General features: G+C 38.6%; 3 protein-coding genes across 5 annotated transcripts; all 3 read right to left on the reverse strand.

The window, feature by feature from the left end:
* Positions 1–3,084: 3,084 nt before the first annotated feature.
* slc22a13b (solute carrier family 22 member 13b) lies at positions 3,085–10,037 on the reverse strand. Its single transcript, XM_061713806.1, has 10 exons — positions 9,641–10,037; positions 7,979–8,082; positions 7,548–7,702; positions 5,312–5,483; positions 5,100–5,220; positions 4,918–5,012; positions 4,263–4,477; positions 3,926–4,034; positions 3,643–3,837; positions 3,085–3,548 (listed from the first exon to the last, which is right to left on the reverse strand). The coding sequence occupies exons 1-10, from the start codon at positions 10,010–10,012 to the stop codon at positions 3,476–3,478; spliced, it is 1,611 nt and encodes a 536-aa protein (XP_061569790.1). The 5' UTR covers positions 10,013–10,037; the 3' UTR covers positions 3,085–3,475.
* Positions 10,038–11,732: 1,695 nt separating this feature from the next.
* Positions 11,733–25,654, reverse strand: LOC133423691 (LIM domain and actin-binding protein 1). 3 transcript variants are annotated; one of them, XM_061713977.1, is made up of 10 exons: positions 25,499–25,654; positions 25,097–25,229; positions 24,926–25,016; positions 24,489–24,851; positions 23,864–23,942; positions 20,130–20,275; positions 19,675–19,722; positions 14,218–14,348; positions 12,327–12,501; positions 11,733–12,211 (listed from the first exon to the last, which is right to left on the reverse strand). In XM_061713977.1, exons 2-9 carry the CDS (start codon positions 25,222–25,224, stop codon positions 12,333–12,335), a joined length of 1,155 nt encoding a protein of 384 aa, XP_061569961.1. In that variant the 5' UTR covers positions 25,225–25,229; positions 25,499–25,654; the 3' UTR covers positions 11,733–12,211; positions 12,327–12,332. The 3 variants fall into 3 exon arrangements, with proteins under 3 accessions (XP_061569961.1, XP_061569959.1, XP_061569960.1); XM_061713975.1 differs by having other exon boundaries at positions 12,313–12,501; positions 25,499–25,648; XM_061713976.1 differs by having other exon boundaries at positions 12,313–12,501; positions 25,097–25,247; positions 25,499–25,564.
* On the reverse strand, positions 14,355–19,653 carry LOC133423689 (xin actin-binding repeat-containing protein 1-like). The gene is made up of 2 exons (XM_061713974.1): positions 19,383–19,653; positions 14,355–19,286 (listed from the first exon to the last, which is right to left on the reverse strand). Exon 2 carries the CDS (start codon positions 19,284–19,286, stop codon positions 14,661–14,663), a length of 4,626 nt encoding a protein of 1,541 aa, XP_061569958.1. The 5' UTR covers positions 19,383–19,653; the 3' UTR covers positions 14,355–14,660.
* Positions 25,655–25,919: the final 265 nt, after the last annotated feature.

Here is a 25,919-nt window from a genome sequence, read left to right on the forward strand (position 1 = left end):
ATCTGAGTATGGAGGAGAGCCACATTAGATCCTTGATATGTGCGACATACGATGTGCTACATACCACCCAGTAACTACAACGGAGACCCATGGTGCCCACTGTGTTTGGGTACCACAAATAATGCGTATCTTGTAAGGCAGTACAATTAGCTTGTCTCAAGGCTTGTACGTGTGGCGACACAATCAAGTGCTGAAAAGCTTAGCTGCAGAAATTTAAAATAGATGTAGGAAAGATTTAAGAGGTTCCAATCAACAGAGCGCAGCAATCTGGTTTTTGTCTTGGGGTGAGAAATACAGAGGTGATAAATTGCGTAAGTGTAATAACTGTGAAAATACTGAGAGAAAATATACATGTCCACTAGGCGGCAGTAAGTCAGAGTTACATGTTGTCAAAGACTCAGAGATGTGTAGAACAAGATTAAGCTGTACATGAGGAGAGATGTGGTAAAAGCATGGGTAACAGACACTGCACTGTGTTCCTGAGTAACAAAATCAATTCTCCAAAGTTCCAGCAAGGAGTCTCCTTGATTTACCACAGTAAGTGAGAGTTTTAAATGTTTAGAAACTGCTTGTGGTTGGGAAATGCAGGTAGATTCAGGTTGTTCTTCAGGAAATAGTATGTACACATTAAAACGAACTTTTAAGAAAAAAAAAAGCCCTTTTTAAGTAAATTAGAAGACTGTTTTATACTATTTTACTGGTTTTAAGGATTATAGTAGCCTATAGATATTTTTTTTTTACCCCACTGGCAAAGATATCTTTGCTTAAAATAATTCAGTAGATGGGGATGTAGGGTTTTCATTGCCAGATCAGCTTTCACATTAATGGGGGAATTGGGAGTAAGTGGGCAAGTAATGTCAGATGAGGCAACCAGATGTAGTCAGTGGATTTGGATAAAGAGAAATAACGTTAGCTGGGGACCAAAGTTGAAAAAGGAGTCAGTTAGTGTTAGTAATCCTCCTCTGGTCTCAAAGCTGAGGGTGTGAATGCCGGAGGACGTGTGGTTCACCAGTCAGTCCTCTGAGGAGGAAATCAGGGATGACTAAGTTTATGTATTGCACGAGATTTTGGCTTTTGCACTTATGCAGTGATCCACACTTGATTACGCCCATCAAAACAGTTGTTGATGTATTTAAACTTAGTTTTAATGGTAAGGGTTCAATGAGGTTCTGGTTATGTGCTTTTATTAAACTTATAAAGCCGCATCCAACAACAACAACAAACGAATCAATATAAGTTTAATAGGGATGTGAACAGTTTTATCAACAGGTTTATTACCTATCAGAGATGGCTCCATAAAGCAAGGCTCCAACCACACCACCTGCCATGAAGATGGACTGTGATGCCTCAAGGAATGCACTCTTTTCACAAACCAAGTCAAAATTGAGACAGGAACAATTGTAACAAAAGAAAGGACTTAAAAAGTTAGAAATGACAGCAGGATTTAAGAGAAATACACAAGACAGAACACCCTGGTAAGCAGGGGTCTGAAACTACAAACCTGAAGAGAAAATAAACCAATGAAAGATTAGTTGTTTACCTCTGTCACAATGCTGGAAACACTTGGCCAGCCATCTGTGCATTTTGTTGTACTGTTTCAACCATACTTCTCAATGGTTTCCAAATCCAGGTGTTCAGGTGTAAACATTTGACATTTTTCAGACCTCTCATCCTTGTCCACCGGGGTGGTGAGATTTCTGTGGCTCTCATCCATCAGGTTTGGTCCATGCTCCAAGATCCATTCAGTGTTACAGTGATGTGGGTATCTTAGGCTTGTAAACACCAAATCAAACACACTGAAACCTGCTAAAAACTGCAGGGGATGCACAACACAATGACAAGTGTTTCTGAAACAAACCAAACGCCCCGACCTCTTGAATATCTCTCCGGAGGTGCTCATGTTGAATTGTGTGTCAACTTGAAAAAGTTTTTTATATAAATAGTGTGAGAAAATACAGTGTAGAAATATCGTCATTAATGATTATACAGATCAAGCTAGAATAGGAAACTAGGATTGGCAAAAGGAAATAAAGGTGACAAAATAATTACACCAATTACTGATAATACTACAATAAAAGCCAAAGCAAACAATGACAGTTAAGTTTGGTTGATACCAGACTACAAAGCATTATAATAATCAAGCTGGGAACACATGAAAGCATGGCTGGCTTCACCGCAGTACAGAAATGGCTTTACTTTTGCGAGGAGTCGAAGCTGCCAGAAGGTTGCCCTGTGAGGGGCAAGGGTATCAAGATGGGGGTAGTAGGTGAAAACACAATACTTCTAGAAGGCAGTTACAGAGACATCGAGAAAGAAACATTTTCACATTATTCAATGACAGTTACAAGCACTATTATGCTTGGCCAAAAGTATTGCAAGGGACAATTTAGTAGCTGCTGCTCAGTTCCTGTAATGTTATTTATTTATTGTAGATTTGTCACTGCTTCATGATTTGCCATGAAACTGGGTTGAGTATTTGTCACTTCCCTTGACATTTGCCTACCTAAGGCTAAGAATGCCAATAAAATTGACCAATCTGAATGAGTATGTTCAAAATAGGGAAAAAGCACTGCATGGATTAAAGAAAATAAAGACTATATGTATATATGTATATATATATATAAATATATATATGTGAAACTATAGACTTGAAAAGAGCTGTATGAATCTGTATATGGAAGGATGAAAGTGGCTGATGTGGTTTAAAAGTGTGTCAGGGGCCAAGAAAACAAAAAATGTCTTACATAAATGCTGTTCATTTACTGGTTACTATTTACTTGTTTTCACTCAATATGTAAAATAAAAGACAAACTAATTTCAGCCAAAATATGAGAACTGCACATAAGGATGGCATCTCCTAGATTCTCCAGTAACAAGATCATGCGCACACACACACACACACACACACACACACACACACACACACACACACACACACACACACACACACACACACACACACACACACACACACACACACACACACACACACACACACACACACACACACACACACACACACACACACACACACACACTCAGATTCATGTTTTATAACTTAGATTTATTTTACTCTTGGCAACTTTAATACACACAGGAACAGTACAGTTTATCCATAGGTGAAAAAAAAAATATACAGCATATAATTGATATCTAACAGTTAAAGTGAGGGACGTTTTAAAAATATTCTGTATAAATGTTACAGTACAAACTCTGTAATAATGTATAGCTCTATATTATGTATTTTATATATATATATATATATATATATATATATATATATATATATATATATATATAGCCTGCACAAAATTATTAATTGTAATAACACAAAATATTTTTTTTAATAATTCCAACCGTCAAATGCTTTTTTTTCATAGGAACGACAAAACCTGACTTTGTATTTAACTGCATAAACAACTGTGATGAGTGTGGAAGCTGCAAAACACACAATAATAAATAAACAGAACAACAATCACATTTTGGTGCTCTTTTCCAATTTAGTCTTTTCAGTAATGATCCCCTTCTCAACAGCCTCAGAAGATGTTCTGAATTGATAAAGAAAGTAATTATTTTAATCATTCTGTTCAACTTTCATGTAATTGAAAAACATCTCTGCAGTGAAATAATTTGGGAACTCACGTTGTTTCAGCATGGTCCTGAAGTTCAGTGTTACGAGTTTCAGGCAGCAGTACACAGAGACCTCCGGCAACAATTGGGATGGTACCGTATATCAGCATGGGAATGGCGTTATGGTAGACATCCAGGAGCCGGATCAGTGGAGCGAGGATTCCCGCAACACGAGCACACATGGCGTTCAGACCCACACCATTCTGCCTATCAGTAAAATGAAACATAGTATTTTATCCTAGTTCATCTTAACATGTAATATAATGACATCAATCATGGGACTTTGGTTTCTTACCTGACAATGGTTGGGTATAATTCTGCAGTATAAACATAAACTGTTGCAAAACTGGCAGTGGCAGCAAATTTGCCTAGCACAGCTATGATTGTTACCACGACAGGAAGATCTGACAGACAAGAAAATACAGTCGTCAGTGCAACATGCAAGTGCAGAATAACATTTATGGTCAACTAATTTTTGAGAAGATTCAGTTAGAGAAAAAAAAAAGTTTAAGTGATTACAATTCTTCATTAACATATTGTATAAATGTGTTACTGAGTTGATATTTTTATATTGTACTACTTGTCTTAATCACATCAAAAGATTTCAAGTTAGATGACATTCAGTAAATTACCTTTTGGTATTGCAAGGATGGAAAGGCAGGCTAATCCTCCACACAAAAGCACTACTCCTTGACAAATTCTTCTACCAAAGCATTGGAGAAAAGGTAATATGCCCAGACGTGCAGGGAATTCTACGATGCCAAAGATGAACTGTGTGAGGTAAATATCCATGCCAAAGTGTCCGACGTTAAGGCTCAGTCCATAGTACATCAGACTAGTTGCAAACCTGTTTATGGTGAGATATGATTTAGTAAAACCACATGCATATAGCCTGACCAGCCATACTCATTCACTTATTGAAAGTTATTTTTCCTTTTCAAATCCATTTTCACTCATAGAAAACATACTGAACAAGTCACAATGAAACTGAACAAGTAATGTTTATGAAAAAGACTCATACAGAAGCACCCATAAGCCTCTATGCAAACACAACCAAGACTGCTGCATACTTCGATTCTCTGATCGGTTGTCTGCTTATTCAATGGAATCCAGAGGCAGAAATTTATTCTGTGTCCTTTGTTGCTGGAAGCTAGAAATCAAAGTTGAATCCAGAGGAACCAGACTAATTCTTGTTAAACGTGTTAAAGAAGAAAAGAATTTGGGTGGTTAGCCACGCTAACTTAATTAATGATGTGACAGCAATTTATAGTTGAAATGAAAACTCACCAAACACAGCTCATTATGACAGCACGCTTTCGCAGATATGACAATCTGAAGATGTCCAGCATGGTTCCCCTCTTGGTTGTACCCTCAGCCTCTAGCTACATGAAGTAGGAGTGATTAGTATGCAACAGGGCTTTAATTTGTTGGCTCTTCGATGAAGCAGAGATGTGTTTGATGCAGCTCACCTTCTCCAGTAGCTCTTCTGGTACATCTCTCTTGTTCACCTTAGCTGCTCTTCGAATTTCCTTGATGGCTTCCTCCTTCCTGCCCTGAGTAATAAGCCAGCGAGCTGACTCTGGAAGAATCCTAATTGGCAGATTCACAAACTGCTATACACATGTATATTTTTTTCTATTGCTATTGTTTTTGGTATAATGTGGCCAGAGTAGCTACTTACCAGTAGAAGAGGCCCAGGACAAGGACAAGAGGGCTGAAGAGCACCAGCTGCAGAATCCTCCAATTGCGGATAAAGTAGGCAATGCCAGACAATATCATAAGTCCAAGAGGAAAAAAAGAATGGCTAATAATGGTGCAGAGTGCAAACCTTGAGGAATCACTCCATTCTCCACCTTCAAATCAAATGGACAGAAACAAAATCCATATTATCCATCCACCCATTAAAATCTGCTCATCCATAATTTGATTGCAGAGGCAACAGCCTAACCAGAAAGGCCCAGTGCTTCCTCACCCTGGCTACCTCCTACGGCTCTTCCTCATTAAGACTGAGGCAATCCCAGGCCAGCCAGGAGATACAATTTCTCCACTGTGTTACCTTGGGAGGTGTCCAGGGAGCATTCTCACCAGATGCCCAAACCACCTCAACAGGCTTCTCTCCTTTTGGAGGAATAGTGACCCTACACTGGGCCTCTCTTGGAGGACTCAACTTCTCACATTATTTCTAAGTGAGAGTCCAGCCTGTGGAGAAAACTAATTTCAGCTATTTGTAGCCAGGATGTTATTCTTTTGATTACTTCCAAAAGTTATTGACCTTATGTGAGGGTAGGAACATAAATCAATTAGTAAACAGAAAGCCTTGCCTTTTCGCTTAGCTCTCTCTTCACCAGTAAAGACCCTTACAAATTATCCATTACTGCAGATGCTGCACCACTCTGCTTGTCAATCTCCCGCTCTAATCTTCCCTCACTGGTGAACAAGACCCCAAAAAACTTAAACTTCTCAACTTGAAGCATCAACTCATTCTCAACCCAGAAAGGGCACCCCAACTTTTTCTGACCGAGAACCATGGTCTCAGCCCTATACTGTAGTACTCCTTCAGCATCTAAAACATGCTGGATAGGTGCTCTCGAGGACCAGGGTTGGTGACACCTGCTCTATAAAATGGGTTGAAGAAGACCATATCTGGGTCGTTGTTATTTCTTGCTCAAATGCGTTCTTGAGATTGGAACAGTAAAACCGAATGCTGATCAGGTTCTGAGATCAGGTTAGAGAGGCTGCTTCTCCAAACCACACTCCTTTAGTCAATACCGTCATTACCCACGTGAGCGTTGAAGTCTCCCAGTAAAACAATTGAGTCATCTTTAGGAGTGCTTTCAGCACACCTGCCGTGGACTGAGACAAAAGCTGGGTATTCCAAACTGCTATTTGGTGCATAAGCACAAAGGGAAGTTAGAACCCACTACCTGATCCCAAGGCACAGGGAAGCTACCCTCTGGTCCATTGGGGATAACTCCAACATACTGGCTCTGAGCCAGGGAGCTATAATTAAGCCCACTCCAGCCTGAGGCCTCTTACCACAGGCAACTCCAGAATAGAACAAAGTCCATCCCCTCTTGAGGAGATTGGTTACGCTAGGCTGACTTTATCTAGCCTGTACCTCTCAACCACAGACAAATGGTTAAGCTCCTCCCCCCAAAGAAAAGGCACAGTCCTTGTTCAAAAAAGACAGTTTCTGGAGCCAAAGCTCAGCACGGCAAGGCCCATTCCTTCAGTTGCTACCCATAATGCAAAGCACCTGGTGAGCTCACAGGAGGGCCCGGACTGAGCCCATTAGGGCCCCATACATAAAAGCCCACCCACTAGGCCAGGGGTGTCCAAAGTCAATCCTCGAGGGCCGGTGTCCTGCATGTTTTAGATGTCTCCTTGCTTCAACACACCTGAATCAAATTAATGGTCGTCACCAGCTTGTCATCAAGGTCTGGACAACTCTGTTGGTGACAAAGCTACTTTTATCACGGTGTGCTGAAGCAGGGAAACATCTAAAACTTGCAAGACACTGGCTCTCGAGGACCGACTTTGGACACCCCTGCACTAGGCACTTGCCAACAGGCCCCTACCCTAGGCCTGACTCTCTGATGACCAGAATCCAGGCAAGGGACATGTTGCTCCATGTTTGCTATTTTGCAAGACCTGGAATTGCTCCTTGGGATACCTTACTGGGGACCTTATTTCTCCAGCATAGCGCCTGGAAACATATAGGCACACAAACCCTTCTGCCCCAAGGAGTTGGCAGCTCAAGGATATAACATCACGTTTCCTATTTATTTTGTACTGTGTTTCTCTAATATGAGTGTAAACTGATGTATTCATTCATAAGATACCCTTTATGGTGTTTCTAGAAGAGATAATGATGGCACACAGTGACATTAAAATGTAGCTGTTAATATTGCACCCACCTATGACAAACGCATTTCCAATGATGCCAGATATTGAAATGCCACAGAAAAATTTGAGAACGATGTAAGCGTAAATGTTGGGTGAGAATGCAGCACCCACACCAAACAATAGCAGGATAAGATGTGAAAGAATGACCACAAAGCGTCGTCCAAACCTATGGAGAGAAAGGCAGAAGTATTATTTGCAGAACCTCATATTTAATTTGGATCTTTAAGATCCCATTTTTAAACTATAATAACAAGAAGCTCTTAGATGACCATGATTGAACAGAGAATGTATACTTTACATCCCAGTGTAATAATATTTAATTCACAGATTGATAAAAGAGGATTTGTGGTTTGCCTTGAGCTACACTAAATCTACTTTTCAACAATAAATTAATTTACAATTAAATAATTTTCTAGTGCTGCATTAAGGTGGCAGTTTGCACCTGTCAGCCATCTGCCCCAGTACAAATGCTCCAAGCAGAAGGCCAGCCATGTAGATGGACTGTGATGCTTCAATAAAACTGCTGCTGTCACACACCAGGCTGAACTGAAATCAAGAGAGGAAAAACAAAAGTTTAGTTGTTTTACGGAGACTGAAATTGACAAAAAGAGCATACATAAAAGAGCTGATAAATACTACTCCATGGTAGAAAAAGTATTTAGGTACTTAAAAAGTGTACTGAAACAACAGTAAAAATACCAATGAAAGCCATGCAAGTGTTACTCTTACTTTTATTATTACTGTAATACATTACTTTACTGTTGCAGCTTAGGAAGATGGAGCTAAGCTATTGTTGTCCATATGAAGTTGCTGATTGTTTTCTACTATCTTTAAAAAAAACATTATGCAAATATTGCTAAAGCTCTTCACATGTTTGTTAACATCTTGACTAGAAAATTACTGGTTTGAAAAGCTGAAAAGTGAATATTTACAGTGAAATGTGTGGAAAAGTCCAAGGTATGGAATTCTGAACATAATTAATTACAAGTAGAGTACAGATTAGCACATAGAGCGAGGTGTTACATGAGCGCTGATTAGAGCTGAAGCTGATAAATAGTATCTGATAGAGTGTGAGTCACAATCAATGATGATTTTTACCATCTCATAATGAAAACATTAGTGGATGACTATGAGCTCTTTTCCACCGTGAAATGGGTTATTGAATAAAAAAAAAAAAAAAAAAAAAGAAACAGATAGAATCAGGCTTGCAAAAAATACAAAAACAATTGACATCTACATGTATATGTATGTATTTTATATATACATCATTTTTTAATTTCTTTTTTGTCCATTATCGTGTCATGTTTGTGTGTGGTACCCATTTTGGCATGAATACTTTAGAAAGCGCTTGAAGCCTTATCCTAATCCCTATTTCTTCAAAATTGAATCCCTTCTTGGTTTTTTGGATGGCTCCTTAAAATAAGTTTTTTTGTATTGGCCAGTTAATGATCAACAAATATAATTGTAGGACATACTGAGATATTGCAATACACAATATGTCTTAAAACTTTTTACACAGCATCAGAAGCCAGTACCAGATATTAAATTAGGTCTTCAAAATGCTTAAGTGTGCGGTTTAAGTGTGTAGTTTTTCTGCATTATCATAAAATCTTGCACACTGCTCCTTTAAAGTTTGAAAGTATTAACTTTAAACCATGATAATTTACAGACAAAGGTGGTAGCAAAACACGAGAGATGGTTTGCTGTTATTTATTGTGAGTATTGTATAAAAGGAGAAAATGAAAATAAATGCTTCTGCCCTCTTTTAAGTTTTAAAGTAGCTGATTTACACAATCTTTCCATTTCACAATCAAGCCACATGTAAAAGGACATGAGCAAATATTACTCGATCACGTGACATTCAGCTGACCAATGGTGCAAAGTCAGCTCTTGGTCAAAGTCAGTTTTTCATTGACAGAGATGTTGTGGCTGAGGTAATAAGTTCTGCTGCCAATATCCTTGTCGTGTGCTTAAGAAAATCTGCAATGCTGACATCTGTATTTCTTGTTAAATGTATTGATGACCAGAGTATGATTAAGCCGTCTTTTTTACAAGACTGAAATGTTTCTGCTCAGAGACTTTTAAAAGATACTGTATCCCTTACCTCTGTCACGATGCTGGATGCAGCCTTGGGTGCATCAAAGTCCGATCCATTTATACATTTGCTTGTGGCATTGAGCCCATACCTCTCAATGATTTCGAGATCTAAATCCACAGGTGTGAACATTTTACAGTCTTCAAACTTTCCCTCAGTCACAGGTATGGTGAGATTTCTTTTTCTCTCATCTGTCAGGTTAGGTCCATGCTCCAAGATCCAGTCAGTGTTACAGTGGTGTGGGAAGTTTACGCCTGTAAACACCTGGCCGATCACGTCAAAAGCCACAAATATGCTGGGAATGCATAATGCAGCCACCAATCGTTTCTGAAACAAGCCAAACTCCCCAATCTCCTTCAAGATCTTCCCAAAGTTGCTCATGTTTGTGGCTGAATGCACCCAGAGTGTAACATCAGGCAGAGACAATATTGTTTTTAAGCTAAATTTGACCAATAACAGTCGAGTTGACTGTCATCATCTAAGTTAATGATTAAGCTGACAACCACTGTCCTTTTATAACCAGGCAAACTGCTAACAGACAACTGAAGTATCATGTAAGACAGGACCCATCAGGGTCTCTTGGTATTGATCTTTTTATGAATAGCCTATATCAAATATTTATTACGCTACAAATATTTACCAGTATAATTGGATGAAAACAATTTTACAAGATCATATTTTTGAAACTATGGGTCAAGACTTGAACTTAATACTGTATTATAAAAAAGCTTTACAAGACCTTATCAGCACTTTTGAATGTGTAACTGCAAGGGACACTAACCAGCTGTTTTCTGATTGGAAGAACAGGTGGCGTCCTTCATATGTTTACAAAACACTAGATTTTTTTACAAAACTTTACAAACTGGATTTGGACTCACTGAAACGATTTAAATTGGTCACAAATCATTCAAAAAAAGAATCATATTTTTATTATTGACCATCAACCTTATTGAATATGTTTCCCTTTTGCAAAAGGGAAACACCAAAAGACACAAAAGGTGAAGTATGCCTTGGTAGGGTGAAGCCACAGGAAACCAGTTAGAGACCAGTGGCGGTCTTGACGAATGACAAATCCGTTATCCGTACCTAGGAGTGAAAGACTAATTAAACCAAAATTTCCCACAAGTTAGCTACCATTCACGGTCTTGCAACTTATTCTCAATCTGTCAATAGGTAATCATGGGAGATATTACAAGAGAACTGGGTCTGATCTGGGGGGATAGCTCTTGGAAATTAGCAATCGATCCTTTTGGTCCTGTGGATTGCAGGGTGGGATTTCAGTGGAATGTGTTTGCTGCCCACAGATGCCATCACATCCTACTGGTTGGAGGCTGTGAAGGTGAATATCTCACTCTTTTTTGGGAGTACTTTGAGTCAATCCTAGGCAGTTGCATGGCCCACTGCTGTTTTCTTGGGGATCATGTAGAGGACTGTTGTTGCCATGTGAAGAGTTAGATAATTATGTAAAGATGGTTTGTAAAAAAATGCTTTCAGGATACAAGTTTTCCCCCCAGAACATGAGATGTGTTTACTCACTTTAGCTTTCAGTGGTTTTAATCTTGTGACAGATCAATGAATATAACAGTAAAGTATATTTAGGTTTGTTTCTCAATTGTACCTTTGACAAGAGCACATCTTAATAATGTTTGTCTATGATTACTTTTTTATGTTACTTTTTGTGTTGCTTGCAATACTCACATTTGAGAGTTTCTAAATGTTCATCCTTCATTCTGAGAGCGCACATACAACCTTTTCCTCTTTAAAGTTTTCATAAGGAAATTGCCCAGAGACTGTCATGAAAGGGGACGCTACATTATGTCACATGTTTGCAAAGGCTGTTGCATAAGAGTAAAGGTCAGTTAAGTTCTGCTCCCATATTTGTGAAAAAAGCCCAGCCCCCTACTCATTCGTCAGCAATAGTTTTTCAGAGGACTAACTGGACTTAAGGACCAGTAGGACCATTAAGGTTGTGAAACAACAGCTGAGGCTTGCTAAAAAATAATGACAACAAAACCACAAAAGACCTGAAATCAAAAGGGTAAACCCAGTCTGAATGAAATGAAGCATTTGTTGAAAAGGTCTCAGGACTGAAAGACATGGAAACTTGAGAGTTTGGATTTATTTGGTAAATTTTTGTGCTTTGTACAAATGTGATCTTCATTTTTCTTACAAACACATAATCAAATTTTTGTACCACACATAACCTGACTAATTATGTTGATTTCCGATTCCTTTCTGTTTGTTTCAAATTAAATTGACAATCACTATTTATCCATTTAAAATGCATCCAAATTAAAGTAAAATTGGGACATTAATATGTTCCTGTAATTGTAAACCAACAAAAGTAAACTGTATTGTAATAAGAGTGAAATGAAGAAAAGATTATTACACATGTCACCATTTAGATAAAGTACCTTCTTCTGAAATTATAAAGACTTTTTTTTTTTTATTAAGCTGACTGACATTCACTCTCAGCCATTACAAAAACACATTGTAAAGGGTTGGTGTTGATTGTGGCTTGGTCCCTCAAACACAGCTTTATAAGGATTTTCTTTGCTGCCACAGTCACCATCTCATTATCTGAGGATACAAACAGAACACAGTTTTAAAAGTTAAATGCAATTTCAATGAAAATAATAAAAATTACAGAAAATATAAATAGGAGTTATAAATTGACTTACCTGTTGGTACTCACGTTTATTTACGCCTCAGATTCATCATTGGTCATATCCGTGTTATTCTTCAAAAGCCATCGGTGCTTGTGCTGAACGTGTCCAAAGCCCTCATCGTAATTCCCCTTTTCTTTGAACAGTTGTTGGTAGTGAAATATGCAGTAGAATTCGCCATTTAAAGGCGTGTAATTGTACATGCTACAAAGGAGCACAAGCTTGTCAGTATCAGTTCAAGTTTTCCCTCCATTCTACTGTACAAAGAGCATTAATGATGGAAAGGTTCTTATAGTAACATTATGAAAAGCAAAGTTGATATTAAAACAGAGCAGTAATAGGAATCAGGTCTGTTCATTTGATATTTCATATTCCAGCCATCTGTGGAAAGAATCACTTCTGGTAAATTTAATCAAATTTAGAAATCAAACAATGAACAAGTCTAAGTTGGCATCAGCCAATCAGTACTGGAGAGCTGCAGAGCTGCTGGCAAACATTTTTAACAGGACTTCCCATTTCAAAAGTCATTTCAATGAGAAATCAGAAATCACCAATGTGTTTAGCCAAAGCTCGGTTAGCGCCAGTTGCCTGTACTTAGCTATGGTTTGTTCTGACCCCTCTGAGACCAACATGCGGTCCGTTTGTACAATTAACAGTGAAAAAAAACCTATAAACTTTAAAATATGAATGATTAGGTCTTTATTCACAAGCTCAGAAGTGGGAAAAGTGATAACAGCTAACCCCTGTGCTGGCTGCAAATCAAAGGTTATATGTGTGTGGTTGCATAACAGTATTTAAAGTGACGATCACGTGATTTTACATTTCACAGCACTTCACTTGATATGTCTATGATTGGGGGATAGTTGTTGTGAAGCCACTCCTAAAAAAGTCCAGACTTGATCCCAATGATTTAGCCAAATACAGACCCATTTCTAACCTTCCCTCTATGTCCAAAAATCGTTAGAAAATGTTGTCATAAGACAACTTGTTGGTCATATGGAGAACAAAATGTCTAGAAGTAGTTTCAATCTGGATTTAGGATGCATCTTAGCACTGAAACAGCTTTAATTAAAGTTACAAATGACATCATCATTTAACACGAAGTGGATACATTGATGCCAATATTCTCTTTGAATTAAAGACAAAATATAAAAAGAATAAATGTGTTTAATTGGCAGATTAAAGAATAGAAAAGTAATAATTTAAAATGTTTTATATTAAATATCCCTGATTGTTTGGTTGCTGCATTATTTTTATTGAAAGCTACTGATTCAATGTTTATTACAAATAATAATTTCTGTTGGCCATCTGACATTTTGAAAATCTCAAAAGTAAAAATAAATATGTAAACAATAAAAGTTAAAATCAGTACATTAACTAATTTTCAAAATCAAATATTAATTGGATCATTCTGGAGTCAAAACAACTATAGGTCTAACATTAGATAGTAAAGAGTGTAAACATTAATTGAAGACCAAAACAAGGTGAATATAAGCAGTTTAAAATGAGAATGAAATATGCATTTTCAGTAAAACGGCAAATATTTTGAGGAAACCAGTAAGTTTATGATCACGGCTGTTTTTGTACAAAATTTAGTTTTTGTTCTGTTTTGTTTTATTTTATTGCTTTTTTGTTTAAACGTAAATCATGCTTTTTTATTTCTACTGTGTGATGTTTTAATGTCTCTGTAAAGCACTTTAAATCACATTGTTGTTGAATTGTGCTACACACATAAACTTGCTTTGCTGCTTTCATAGAACTGGATCAGTGCATGCATATTTATACAAAATAGCCTAGCAGAAGACATTAACACTCCTTGTCATTAATAATAGACCTAAGGTTGTTTTAACTTTGAAATGTTCTCGAAGAATCACAGATTGATATTTCAGATGATTTCTTTAATATGTTTAAACATCCCACCTTAATTTCTTCTTGCACTTTTTACAGCAGAAACAGGTTTTGTGAAAAAAGTACTTGTCTGCTGTGATTTTTTCCATCTGATAAACTGGCTTCAGACAGGCCGAGCACATCTCCTTACAGGTTGGTTGGAACTAATTGAAAAAAAATTAGACTGAGCTTAGTTGAAACCACAATTGTATTTTCCAAAAAAAGCCTTTATACAGAAACACTGGGGAAAATAAAACCAAAATTGCAACTCAAACACAGATTTAAACAATAGATAAAAGATACTTGACCAAACATTAAATAAGGAAATGTGAAACAAACAATAAACAAGCTCTGTCATAAATCCTTAATTATTTTAAACAAATAAGACCATATATATTAATTTTTTCACATTAACAATGCAAAATACACCAAAAACACTATTTAGTTCCCATGGTATAAGTCTGATTGACTGGTAGCTAGACCTCTGGATAATTGGTAACCTGATATATTGATGGACTGATAAGGGCCTGATTTGCTGTTACTATAGTTTCCGGTTGAGTAACAATGACAGCTTTGGAGGAGTAACACTGGTTACCAAAGTTATTAGTTGATTTTGTTGCTACAACACTGTTCCCTTTGCTGTCAGTTTGCACTTCCAGCACACTTATCTCTCGACTGGAGTTTAGTGGGCTGCAAGCGGGTTGTTTTTGTCCTTCTTTTCCAGGATCCGTTTTTCTGGTCTGAGCAGGGCTGTTACATGTCAGCGTCTTGGTTGTCCGAAATCTCTCTTCCGTCTTTGGGATCTGCTGACATGCTGGGCAGATAGAGGCTGCTGGGGCCACCACTCCTGAATTATTCCTCTTTCTAGCTGCTGACTGTATGGAGATGAACGATGGTGTAGATGGAGGACTTGGTGGTTGTTTTGCAGAAGCTTCTCCGATTCTTTCAGTTTGTGCAGCACCTGTAGATGTGTTTCTGTGTGTGGTGAAACTCTCTTGTGCATCGTGGGATTTCATTCTGCTTGAGCCGATGCTAATGTTGCTAATATTGCCAGAAGATGAGGAACTTTGCACAGTCCCTAATGACTCTTTGAAAAGACATGATAATCCTGCAATATCTGAGTCAGACTTCAGTGTTGAGACGGAGTAAAGTGCCTTCCTAATGGATTCTTCTATATCCACAAGTCTTGCTAAAGTCTGTTCTTTTAGATTCATTATTTCTTCACTAGCCCGCTCAAGATCCCCGTAAACGTGTGCCATTGAGGGCTGGCTTTCAGTCCTGTGCCTTTCTAATGGCACCCTTTTGTCTCTGTTTTCAGTGTTAACCCTGTTTTGCTTCTTTTTGTCAGCGCTGACAACCCAGTCAGGGACATTTTCAAACACTTTCCTCAGAGACCTCACATCAACCTTGCTTGTGTCCTTTTCAATTTCTTCAACTCGACTGAGAATGCTCTGCAGTTGCTCCTGCTTCTGCAAGTTGTCAAAAATTTCCATGGCTGTTGTTATGTTCCCTCTCATGATCTCATCCATGTGAACTGACAGTCGCTGTCGGCGTTCATCCTCTGATTCGATTCGTCCTCTCTTTTCCCGCATCTCAACTTTGCTTATTTCCATCATCTCTTTCTTGTGCTTGTCTTTGCTGTCAGTGGTTAGCCCACAGGTGTTGGATAATGGATCAACTATATGTCGTACTGGCTTTGGAGGTGTATTTCCTAAAACAGGTGACTCTGCTACAATATGTCCAGCTAAGTGTTTTGGGTTTTTGTCATCCATAATGGCAATTCTTACCCTCTTTGGCTTTGGTGGAGCAGTTTTTATTAATAATTCCTTAGTTCCTCCAAATTTTTGACAGGCTTCATGAAAATCTACACGGTTTTCATCAATCTCATTCTTATTGTCTATTCCTGGTTCATTCTGGTGGTTATTGTCCTTTTCTGTAACATTTATCTCCTGTTGTCTATTAATGATGCTCTCATCCGGTTGATGACTTTCTGCATTGATGGGTAAACCTTGAACTTGATGCCTCAGTTCAGTTTCCTGCAACAGGTCTACAGCTTTATCTAATAATTCATTCCTTTGGTGATCCTCTGACTCGTTAGATTTAAACTGGTCCTGCTTACATTCATCTTTACATGATATTGATGTCACTGGCGATGCTTGAGGGAATTCAGGAACAGTTTCTTTGGTTCTCTGTTTATTAATTAGGGTTGTGTTCAGATTCTTTGTGGTAGTTGGCTGACTATCTCGTTGTTTTGCTTTCAAATGTTCTGGTTTAGGTGGAATAGCTGGTTTAGGGCCAACACATCTTTTGCTTTTACCTAAAACAACGCCCGCAGCTGGGTTGCTCATTGAATCAGGTTGTGGAGGCTTAGAAGTTTCTGCAGATGCTTTTTGACTTGGCACAACTTCAGCTGATTCAGGTTGAGTCACAGGGCAAAACCCTTCAGTGTTCGACTTTTGAACGGATGCTGTCTGCACATTTTGGGGGATTTCTCTTTGAGGTTTGTAAGAGTTTCTGTATATCATGGCTGCTTTAAAATCTCCTTTAGAGACATTAACATTGGATCTCTCCAAAGACTGCAAGGCTGCTTGGATTTTACCCTGAAAAACAACTTCCTCTTCTTCTTCTTGTGCAGGTGATATTTCTGAACTGTGTGGAGAGGCTGTATAAGTTTCCATGTGCTCTTTCTCCAACTTTTCTCTGGATTGCTGATCCTCTTCGCTGCAAGTATCGGCAGTTTCAACTTTTGCAGTATTGTCAACTTCTTGGTATGTCTCTGTATTTTTGTATTGCCAAACTGATTTATTTTCTGTTGTATCATCTGAGGCTGGTGGGAGTTCATTCCAGGTTAATTCTGTGCATGTTTCCACCTTTTGGTTCACATTTTCTTGAAGTGCTTCTGTTGTTGAATGTTGCATATTATCTGCTGCGAAAGAGACGGTGGAATTTCCAAAGGACTCTTGAGTAGGGATTTTTTGTGTGTCTAATGATTGTTCCTTGATTGCAGCCTCTTGGAGATGATGGCTTGCAGTGTGGGGGTCAGAAATCTCATTGGTGTTATCTGTCACTTTGATTGGTTCAGCTTGGTGGATCCTACCGACATCCTGTGTTTTAACTGATGATACAACATTGAAGTTACATACTTCATCTTGAGCTTGGGCTCCACACTCTCTTAAGGTATTCTGTACTTGTGGGTGGGAAATACTACGTTCACCAGAGTTTTGGCTTTTACACATGGTGGTGGACTGGATATGGCTTTCATCTTTAGAGAACATACTTTTTAGTTTCTTTACATCCACTGGGACCCACTCTGTGCTGCTTTCTTCAGCCAAATGTTCATGAAGCGGCTCTTTGCTTGGTTCAGCCACCGCTTGGCTTGAGGGAGGTATATCTTCTTGAGCTGCTGACTCAGACCGAAGACTCTTTAAATACTCCAAGTCCCCTTTTTCAATACAACTCTTAAACAGTTTTACATTCCCCTTTTCATCAGGCCCTATTGATCCTGGCCTGGTTTGGTCTTGAGAGGTTTCTTGGGGGCTGCTTATGGTTCTCTTTTCACTGCTTTCCATGTCGGATCCATCTGCTCTTTGTGGAAGGCTGTAACTCTTCACATCTTCCTTATCAAAGTACTTATAGAGGGAGTAAACAATGACTTCAGCACAGTTGTTAACGTCTGCTTGAATGATCAATCCTTTTCTCAGCGAGTTGTCTTGATTGAGGATATCCTCAACAAGCTGAACCACTTTGGCAGTTTTAAACTCGGCGTCTTTGTTTGCTGGCACATCCACCAATGTGGCCCCCATGCACCCTTCACTGTCCTCCTTTAAGTAAGTGATTGGGGTTTTTAGATTAACCCGTGGTAACAGCTGGAGTATGAAGTTTTGTGCACCACCTTCAGCCACCTCATCATAATTCAGCTCGGGTCCACTCTCTGATATTTTGAACTTAGCCTTTTTAGAAATCATTGTCTCATTCACTTCGATGATCACCCCAGCTGAGTGTATGACCTTTACGCGATACAGTGAATTCAGAGTTTCCTTAATGTTTTCAACCAGAGTCTCAATTTCATCCTTGTTTTGATGCCTAATCTTGTCAAATGGCATTGATTCAAACAGATGGGTTCTTTTCTTCACATTGGCAGTAAAGTAGTCCTCACCTACCGCACTGTCCTGATTCTGAGTTTTTGATTCATGCCCATAGGAGTGCTCTTTTTCCATGTTTGTTGAGATAAAAGGGTTGTCTTGGTAAGGAGATGTTTTTATCGTCTCACAGTGGCTCTCCGAATCAGAAAAGGTTGTAAACTCCTGCTCAAAGAGTGTTTCGTCCCTGTGAACCTTTTCACCAGAGTCAAGTTCTGTCCGTAGACCAAAAGCATTAACACATGACACTGTGTTGACGCTCTTGCATTCGCTACTGTTGTGTAGAGTCTCCGTGCAAGATGACTCATTTTGGTTTTGGAGCACCTTCACCTTGTTCTTAGACATATTAATGTTACTTTGAAACTTATCTGAATCTTGCTTATATGTGCTAACAGATTGATTCTCAAATATCATTTTTGTTGCTTGAACATCTATTCTTTTCATCTCTTCCTCACTTTCTCGCTTTAGATCTGGCTGTAAATCAATGGATTTTTCATCCTTAATGATTGCTTTAACACTCTCAGGGCAAGATCCCTCTTTTGGCTTCTCATAAACAGAGGATGGTTTACTCAAATCAGGTCTTTCCAACGCTGCCTTTGCTGTATGGATCTTTGGGGTGTAAGAAGACATATTATTACTGAGGCCACGGTTCTCAAATATCAAGCATCTTGAAAGAACCTCTCCCTCATATCCGGTTTCACCAGCTGTCACTGTTTCCGAGCTCAAAACGTCAGCAAACTCCTCATCCACAACATCGTCAAGCATCTTCAGCTCTGGGTGGGTGTGCTTCAGGAGCCTTCTTAGCTCGCATTTTTGCCGTTGTTGGTGTAACATTTCTTTGGAAAGTTGGGATGGTGTTAGCTGTTGAAAATGTGCCCCAGAGATTTCCTTTAGTTCTGATTGATGACTCTCTGCATGAGGAGGGACGAGGTCATCTTTCCTTTGTTGACAGTCTTCTGCCATCTTAGAGGAACAAAGTAGTTCTCTTAGTGTTTCATCCATTTTGTCAAGAGTTAGCCATGTAGTAGAAACCATTCTCCAAAGAGGGCAAACACTTACAGGTGTGAGGCATATAATATCGTCCAACGCATGCCTGTTAATTTCCACATGCCAAAGCTAAATGGGTCAGCAGAGCTCAAAAACACTGCAACCACACATGGAGCCACAAAATAAATCAAATATATAAGTATTTGGTGAATGATACTGCAAACCGGTTTGGTTCTTTCAAAGACAACTGAGAAGCTCTAAAGGAAATCATTATGTTATCATGAAAATGCAAATCAAATGTGCTTTGAACAGTTGCATCAACCATACACCTTCATGCAAAAGATCTGGTGAAACGCAGCTTTACCTTGGTTTGTTTCACTTTTTTTACAGATTCACGTGGCTGATGTTGTTCCTGGATGGAAGAGAAAAAAAATGTTTTTTCAGGTTGTCAGTTTAACAACATTACACACACAATGTCTGGTCACAAAATATTGATTCACCAGTAACTATTTATTGCTTCTATGTATTATTATGTTTTATGAGAAACCATGGATTTTTAGAAAAGATGATATGGAATAAAATGTTCACCATCTTTACAACTGTAATTGATAAAAGTCATTCTTTAATTTTTACCCAGTGTCTCTCTTCAAATGGCCACTCAATAATCTTGCAGAAATTGCTTATTATACCTTAACATGATTTGCAAATCGTTGCAGGTCTTTCTTTACATTTTATATGGCATCCAAGCTTTTATCTGGAAAAGGATTGTGCTTATTACTTAATGTGGTGGTGTGTAATGTCAAAAATGCAGTTGATTACCGGTTTGGAAAGATTCTGTGCCGACTCCTGAGTTCCCAGATTTGACAGATAGAGAGCAGAAATTGCCTTGACTGAGACAGAGAGATTGTCCTTGGTGTTGATGAAAGAGCTTTCTCTGAAGTCTGCAAGTGACCTCCTCTTTTCATCTGCAGGGATATCAAACAGACTAGTCTGGATGTATAATGACACAAATTGTACAGTGCACAACTTAAAAGGAGCCCTGGAGATCTGTTGCAAATCCATGTTGATAACTTCTATTCGATTTAAGGAAACACTGAAAACAACAACAAAAAAACTACTCATGCTAACGTAGAGATAACTTCTGTTTATTTATGCCTTGATGCAACTGTTTGTAGGAACCAATTTGGATTTCTAGTAATAGCACTTCCTAAGCTGATATATAACAGCTGTCATGTGGTTGGGTTATAAATGTACACTTGTGGTGGAGCAGGAAAGATACCTGACTCCCCTGACACACACACTGAGTTAAAGGAGTCACTTCGGCTGCAGCTGACTAAGTGTAGAAGTACAAAGGTAAACAGTCATGCATCTAAAATTGTTTGTAGAGATACAAAGACAGTAGTGAATCAGTGTACCTGTGGCAGCTGTCCTTCAAATCAGACACACGTCAGTTATACTTATATTTCTGAATTCAGTAATAGATTAATGCGATTTTTGTCTATTTTAGAGAGTTAAAAGTGTTTAACACAGCTATGAAAGTGTGTGTTTGTCACGGCCTTCTACAGTATGCTCCAAAAACCAAAATCCAAAAGTATTCCAATAAAGGTTGTTGGTAGTAACAGGTGGTTTGTTTGACGAACGCACTTTTGCCACTTAATTGTTTTTAAATTATATGTCCTTTATTTCTATCAAAATTATGAACAAAATAACAACCAAAACAATCCTACAATTAATCTGATATTACAAGTCCAAAGAAGTGGTCAAAAAATCATTTTACAAAAACCTTCCGTGATCACGCTGGACATTTGACAAACAAAAGAAAACTCTATCACGCCCCCCGGTGTGTTCTTAACCACTTAATTAAATGGGAGGGTCTAAAAGTTACCAAACAAAAATTCAACATGAATGGCTAAAACCGCATGAATAGATGCAATTTCTCTCATTGAAAATACAATTATCTACTCACAAAAGATTAATTATTCCCAACTCCTTCCTTTCCGTCCTCTCAGTTTCTTCAACTTTGTGTGAAATTGGTCTAATTCCCTGTGTGTTTGGGTCCTGTGGCAGAGCTTCTGCCTCTCTCGTCTGCCTCTTCTGTCTGTCTGATCCGTGCTCCAGAGGCAGCTGACCCTTTCACCCTCCTGCACTTATTCAGGACTTGTGGCATGGCATCTATTTCTGTCCCACTCTGGAGTATGAGCCTGCACCAGGCTGAGTCAATCACAGCTCTTTGCACACTCACCGTTCTGAAATATCTTCCATTGTCAATCATTACATACAGAGCTCTGACCTGAGTCATACTGTTTTTTTTGTTTCTTTTTGTTCATTATTTTCATTTAACTTGAATTATGTGTGATTTAGATTTATATCACTGATTCCTTAGAGCCAATTCGCGTCTATCATGCTTGGGGGCATGATGACAGTCAGTTTGGTCATCATGTTGACCAGGGTCATATATTATGAGCCTTATTAGCTGGATTTCAACTTGAGTTTATGATTTTTGTGGCTCTTGGCTTTCTTGTGTTATTATATCTAAATACTGTTGTATGCTATTTGTACTCTTGTTGGGGTTTTTTTTGTTGGGTTGCCCTTGTTGTTATCGCTCTTTGATTATTGCCACCTGTGTCTCATTTATGTCTTCAGTAGACTGTCTAAGAATAACTGGACAAACTCTCTGAGACGTCACCCTCAGGATTTCTCAACTGTTAGTTCAAAGTGTTCTGAAATGTGCCATATTAGCCGGAGCTGACTACCACCAAAATCCAGTTAATTTAATGTGGAATAAGGAAACTGGAAGATGCCCACCTTAGCTCAGTAACTAGGGTTGCCACCTTTCAGAAATAGAAATAAGGGACGCCCTGATTTCAGCAGCGCAGGAGCCAAAAAAAAAGCCCTAAAACTTCTAAACTGAATAAAAATGTGTTTATTTTATATGAAAAAACAAAATGCTTTGATTTAAAGTTTAAAGTGCTTTAATAGCATTGAATTTTCATGACTGTACAGACAGCCAACCATACTAGCAACTGAAATTGTCTCCTATGCTACGTACAGTATGTCCACATCAGCCCAGATGTAATATAGCCTACAGGTGAAGAATATGGTGTAAAAGTTAATTTATTTCAATAATTCAACTAGAATATGGTGTAAAAGTTAATTTATTTCAATAATTCAACTAGAATATGGTGTAAAAGTTAACTTATTTCAATAATTCAACTAGAATATGGTGTAAAAGTTAATTTATTTCAATAATTCAACTAGAATATGGTGTAAAAGTTAATTTATTTCAATAATTCAACTAGAATATGGTGTAAAAGTTAACTTATTTCAATAATTCAACTAGAATATGGTGTAAAAGTTAATGAAAATACGGTACAAATCGTGTCCCGTATTAGTTCAATACGGGACGCAACATTTTTTTCTCAAATAAAGGACAATTCCGTATTTTACGGGACGGGTGGCAACCCTATCAGTAACCACAGGTTAGCTATTTTACGCTGCCTTGGCCCTTGCTACTCTATAATGGTATCTAACTTTATCTTACATTCTTCCCAACTGAACCTGTCCATCCATCCTATTTTCAGATGCTGCTGCCAAAATGAAACAGCGTCTGGTCTGGTGGAGCTATGTCAGGATCTATGATCACTTGGTGACTGAGCAATGGATAGCAGCCAAGGTGACTAAACTACACCCACTGCTATCAGCTGCCTGTCTGCTTGTGTTCCAGTGAGACAACCTGTAAAGGTCCTGAAATGGTCTATAGGCCATTGGGCTGGATGCCCTTTAGTTAACCCTTGCTAGGAGCCTTAGCCTGGAGCTGAAGGTAGTGGCATCACATTGCTTAGCTTTACCACCAGCCAATGGCAGCCAGCCATGAGTTGGTGCGTGGCCTTTGCCCCCCAGTGTGTTCAAGGCTGACTCTGAGGTAGTTGCAGAAATTTGTTAACAGCAGAACAAGCTATTGCGTTATTACGGTCTCTGTTTTTTAAGTCACAGCTCAGATGTCAAATTCACCAAAAATACTTCACACTAAGTAGCTAAAGTGATGACAGCTAGCCGTTAACAGCATTTGGAGCTGTCACTCCAAAAAGCACACCCCTCATAGAAGGAGCTGTACTTCTCCACTAGCTTCATATAGAAAAACTGGAGGTTCCTCTTGGTGCCACCTGTTTGCCCTCAGCCTCCAGGTGTGGAAATATTGCTTTGTTTCCTCTCGCTGTTCTCAGTCTATTTGTCATGAAACCGTTTCCTGTATTTTGGTCCAAATCCTCACTGACTAGACATCCATTTGTGAATGTTTTCATTATGATCTCAGCTCTCGGTTGTTTATTTTTGATGCCAGTCCGACTTCAATCATTAGACTACAAAATTCCTTACAGCTAAGTTCTACGTATAGGTAAAGAAAAAAGAAAGTGGTGCTGTTTTGACCTTACAAAAGCTGCTCTACATTTCATTCATTTCCCAACTGTACTGTTCTGGAGCTGACATGTCATTATAGAGCAAGCTTTGATAAATGTGCTTAATCTGCGAAGAAGAAAATGTTATGTGGAACTCACCAGCTTCAGATGCTGAAATTGTTTCAAAATCAATACCCCCTATTGTTTTTCTCCTCTTCAGCTGGATCTGATTCACCTCCTGAAGAGAGACATCACAAACCACCTCTGTGACTAAGTAGGTTGACCATTTGTCTTTCAGGATGGCACAACACAGTGGGATATTATTTTATTTATTTTTTTGCTTTTGTATAACCCTAGAAAAAAACAACTTAAACTATAACATAATTTCTTGTGATATGCAATATAAAGTGGCAAAGTTACTTATGTAATAAGTGTCCAAATGTTTGATAAAAGTTGATAGTTAAAGTAGCTACATGTAATATCTGCAACAGCAGTTTTATTTAATGTATTTCCACCTCAAATGCCAACAAAAAGATGTTTTCCATAAAAAAGTTGGATTCTACCATATGTAGTCTTGCTACAAATTAAAAAACTGATAGAACATCTTTTAAATATATATATACGGAAACTGAAACAACATGACTAATAAATGTAAGTTGAACGCAAGTCTGATATTTACTTAAAACCAATAGAATATTTCAATCTTGGCCAATTTATGAACCCACACTCATTCATTTCTTTCTTTAAATGTGGGCTTCAAGCTGATAAAAAGGATTGTATTTACCTTTCGAGTCACGTGATCTTCTTTTGCATCCCTTCTAGCAAAATTTTCAGTGTTTTTTTTCTGCACCTCTGCAGCAGGCTGCATTGCCTCAACCTTTCCATTCATCTTTGGCATGTCTCCCGTGTATCCTGGCATGACATTTGCAGCTCTGACACTGCTCTTTACTTTGTTCTCTGCCGTTGCCTTTGACTCGAATAAAGCCTTAAGGGCCTCTATGGACCCGCTGCTGTTAGGAAGGCTTCCCATCGATTTACTGCGGGTCAGACTTGGTGTTGCTCGAACCCGCTCCTGCTCCCGCTCTTCATTTCTCTTAATCAGATACTCCAGACTATCCTCTGTACTTTGCAGGGGAGAAGGTGTCACCTGAAAATGATAACAGGAACACAGGAAAATGATATTCCCCTCTCAGTGTGTAAACACCTCAAAGATGGAGTTACCTTATTTGATGCTTGCTTTGTCTTTTCTGCTGCACTGTTTCTGGAAGTGACTTCAGTCAGTGTGCTGCTTACTTTCACTGTGGTTTGATACCTGTTAGATGATAACACCATTTACTTAAAAGTTGGACTTCACAGGTGCAAAAAGAATGAGGAAGATAATGTTTGTCACACCTGGCCACTAACTGGGACACGGATTTAGTTTTGTCCTGCAGTCCAGCATCCGTCCACTCTGACTTCTCGCACGATGAAGGAATGTTCTTCATCGTCTGTGTGAGCGTCAGGTCACTCTTCCACTCCATTGTCACTTGACAGCAACACACAGCTTTGCAAATTATTATATCATCATGCATACATATTAGATGATCATTGGCTGCGATTCTGTTACTTTTCATCGTTATTAATCACCACTCGTAAATGTTTTCCAATTAAGACACAAAATGGGCAGCCCATAACATCAATAATAACGTTGATATGTTAATTAGTGAGAGAATGTCAGGTTGTTTCATGACAACAAATAAGAGTAAAGTAACCACTAAGTTTAGAGATAAAGGACATTGTTAGTGGGATCGTTACCTTACGGGAGTCGGTCTGTGTCTGTTCCCTGCAACAGCCAGAAATGGTTCTGCTGCATCACAAGACCTTCACACAATGGGAAGTGTTCGTGAGCAAAGTCCTTTTTTTTCTTCCTTATTACCACAAACTGTGTAAAATCATCTATGAGTGGAAAGCAACAGGATATTCAGTAAGTGCCCAGACGAGTTCTGTGCAACACAAACTTGGCCTGACTTCATCATAAATTCCCACGTAGACCGTTCAGAGTATTTCAGATCGGGTGTTCGTAACCCATTGTTGTGTTTTGTGGCTCCTGAGCATTCGGGAGAATCGTTGCTGTTTGATTTCAGGTCAAACCTCAGATGTAATTACTTGATCTTTGAGCTGGAGCACAGCGTCCATTAAGATGAAATGAGATTAAATGTATTGATCCTGAGGGCAG

Source organism: Cololabis saira, chromosome 22 (assembly GCF_033807715.1).
Source record: "Cololabis saira isolate AMF1-May2022 chromosome 22, fColSai1.1, whole genome shotgun sequence".
Classification (NCBI taxonomy): Eukaryota; Metazoa; Chordata; class Actinopteri; order Beloniformes; family Belonidae; genus Cololabis; species Cololabis saira.

Coding starts and splice junctions, on each gene's coding strand:
- slc22a13b (XM_061713806.1), bottom strand. CDS start 10,012: ATGAGCAACTTTGGGAAGATCTTGAAGGAGATTGGGGAGTTTGGCTTG. Junction 5,013..5,099: donor CAGAAGAGCTACTGGAGAAG/GTGAGCTGCATC, acceptor TACTTCATGTAG/CTAGAGGCTGAGGGTACAAC. Junction 4,035..4,262: donor CATCCTTGCAATACCAAAAG/GTAATTTACTGA, acceptor CTTGTCTGTCAG/ATCTTCCTGTCGTGGTAACA.
- LOC133423689 (XM_061713974.1), bottom strand. CDS start 19,286: ATGGCAGAAGACTGTCAACAAAGGAAAGATGACCTCGTCCCTCCTCAT.
- LOC133423691 (XM_061713977.1), bottom strand. CDS start 25,224: ATGGAGTGGAAGAGTGACCTGACGCTCACACAGACGATGAAGAACATT. Junction 24,852..24,925: donor CAAAGCAAGCATCAAATAAG/GTAACTCCATCT, acceptor TATCATTTTCAG/GTGACACCTTCTCCCCTGCA. Junction 14,349..19,674: donor AAAAAGTGAAACAAACCAAG/GTAAAGCTGCGT, acceptor TTTTTCAATTAG/TTCCAACCAACCTGTAAGGA.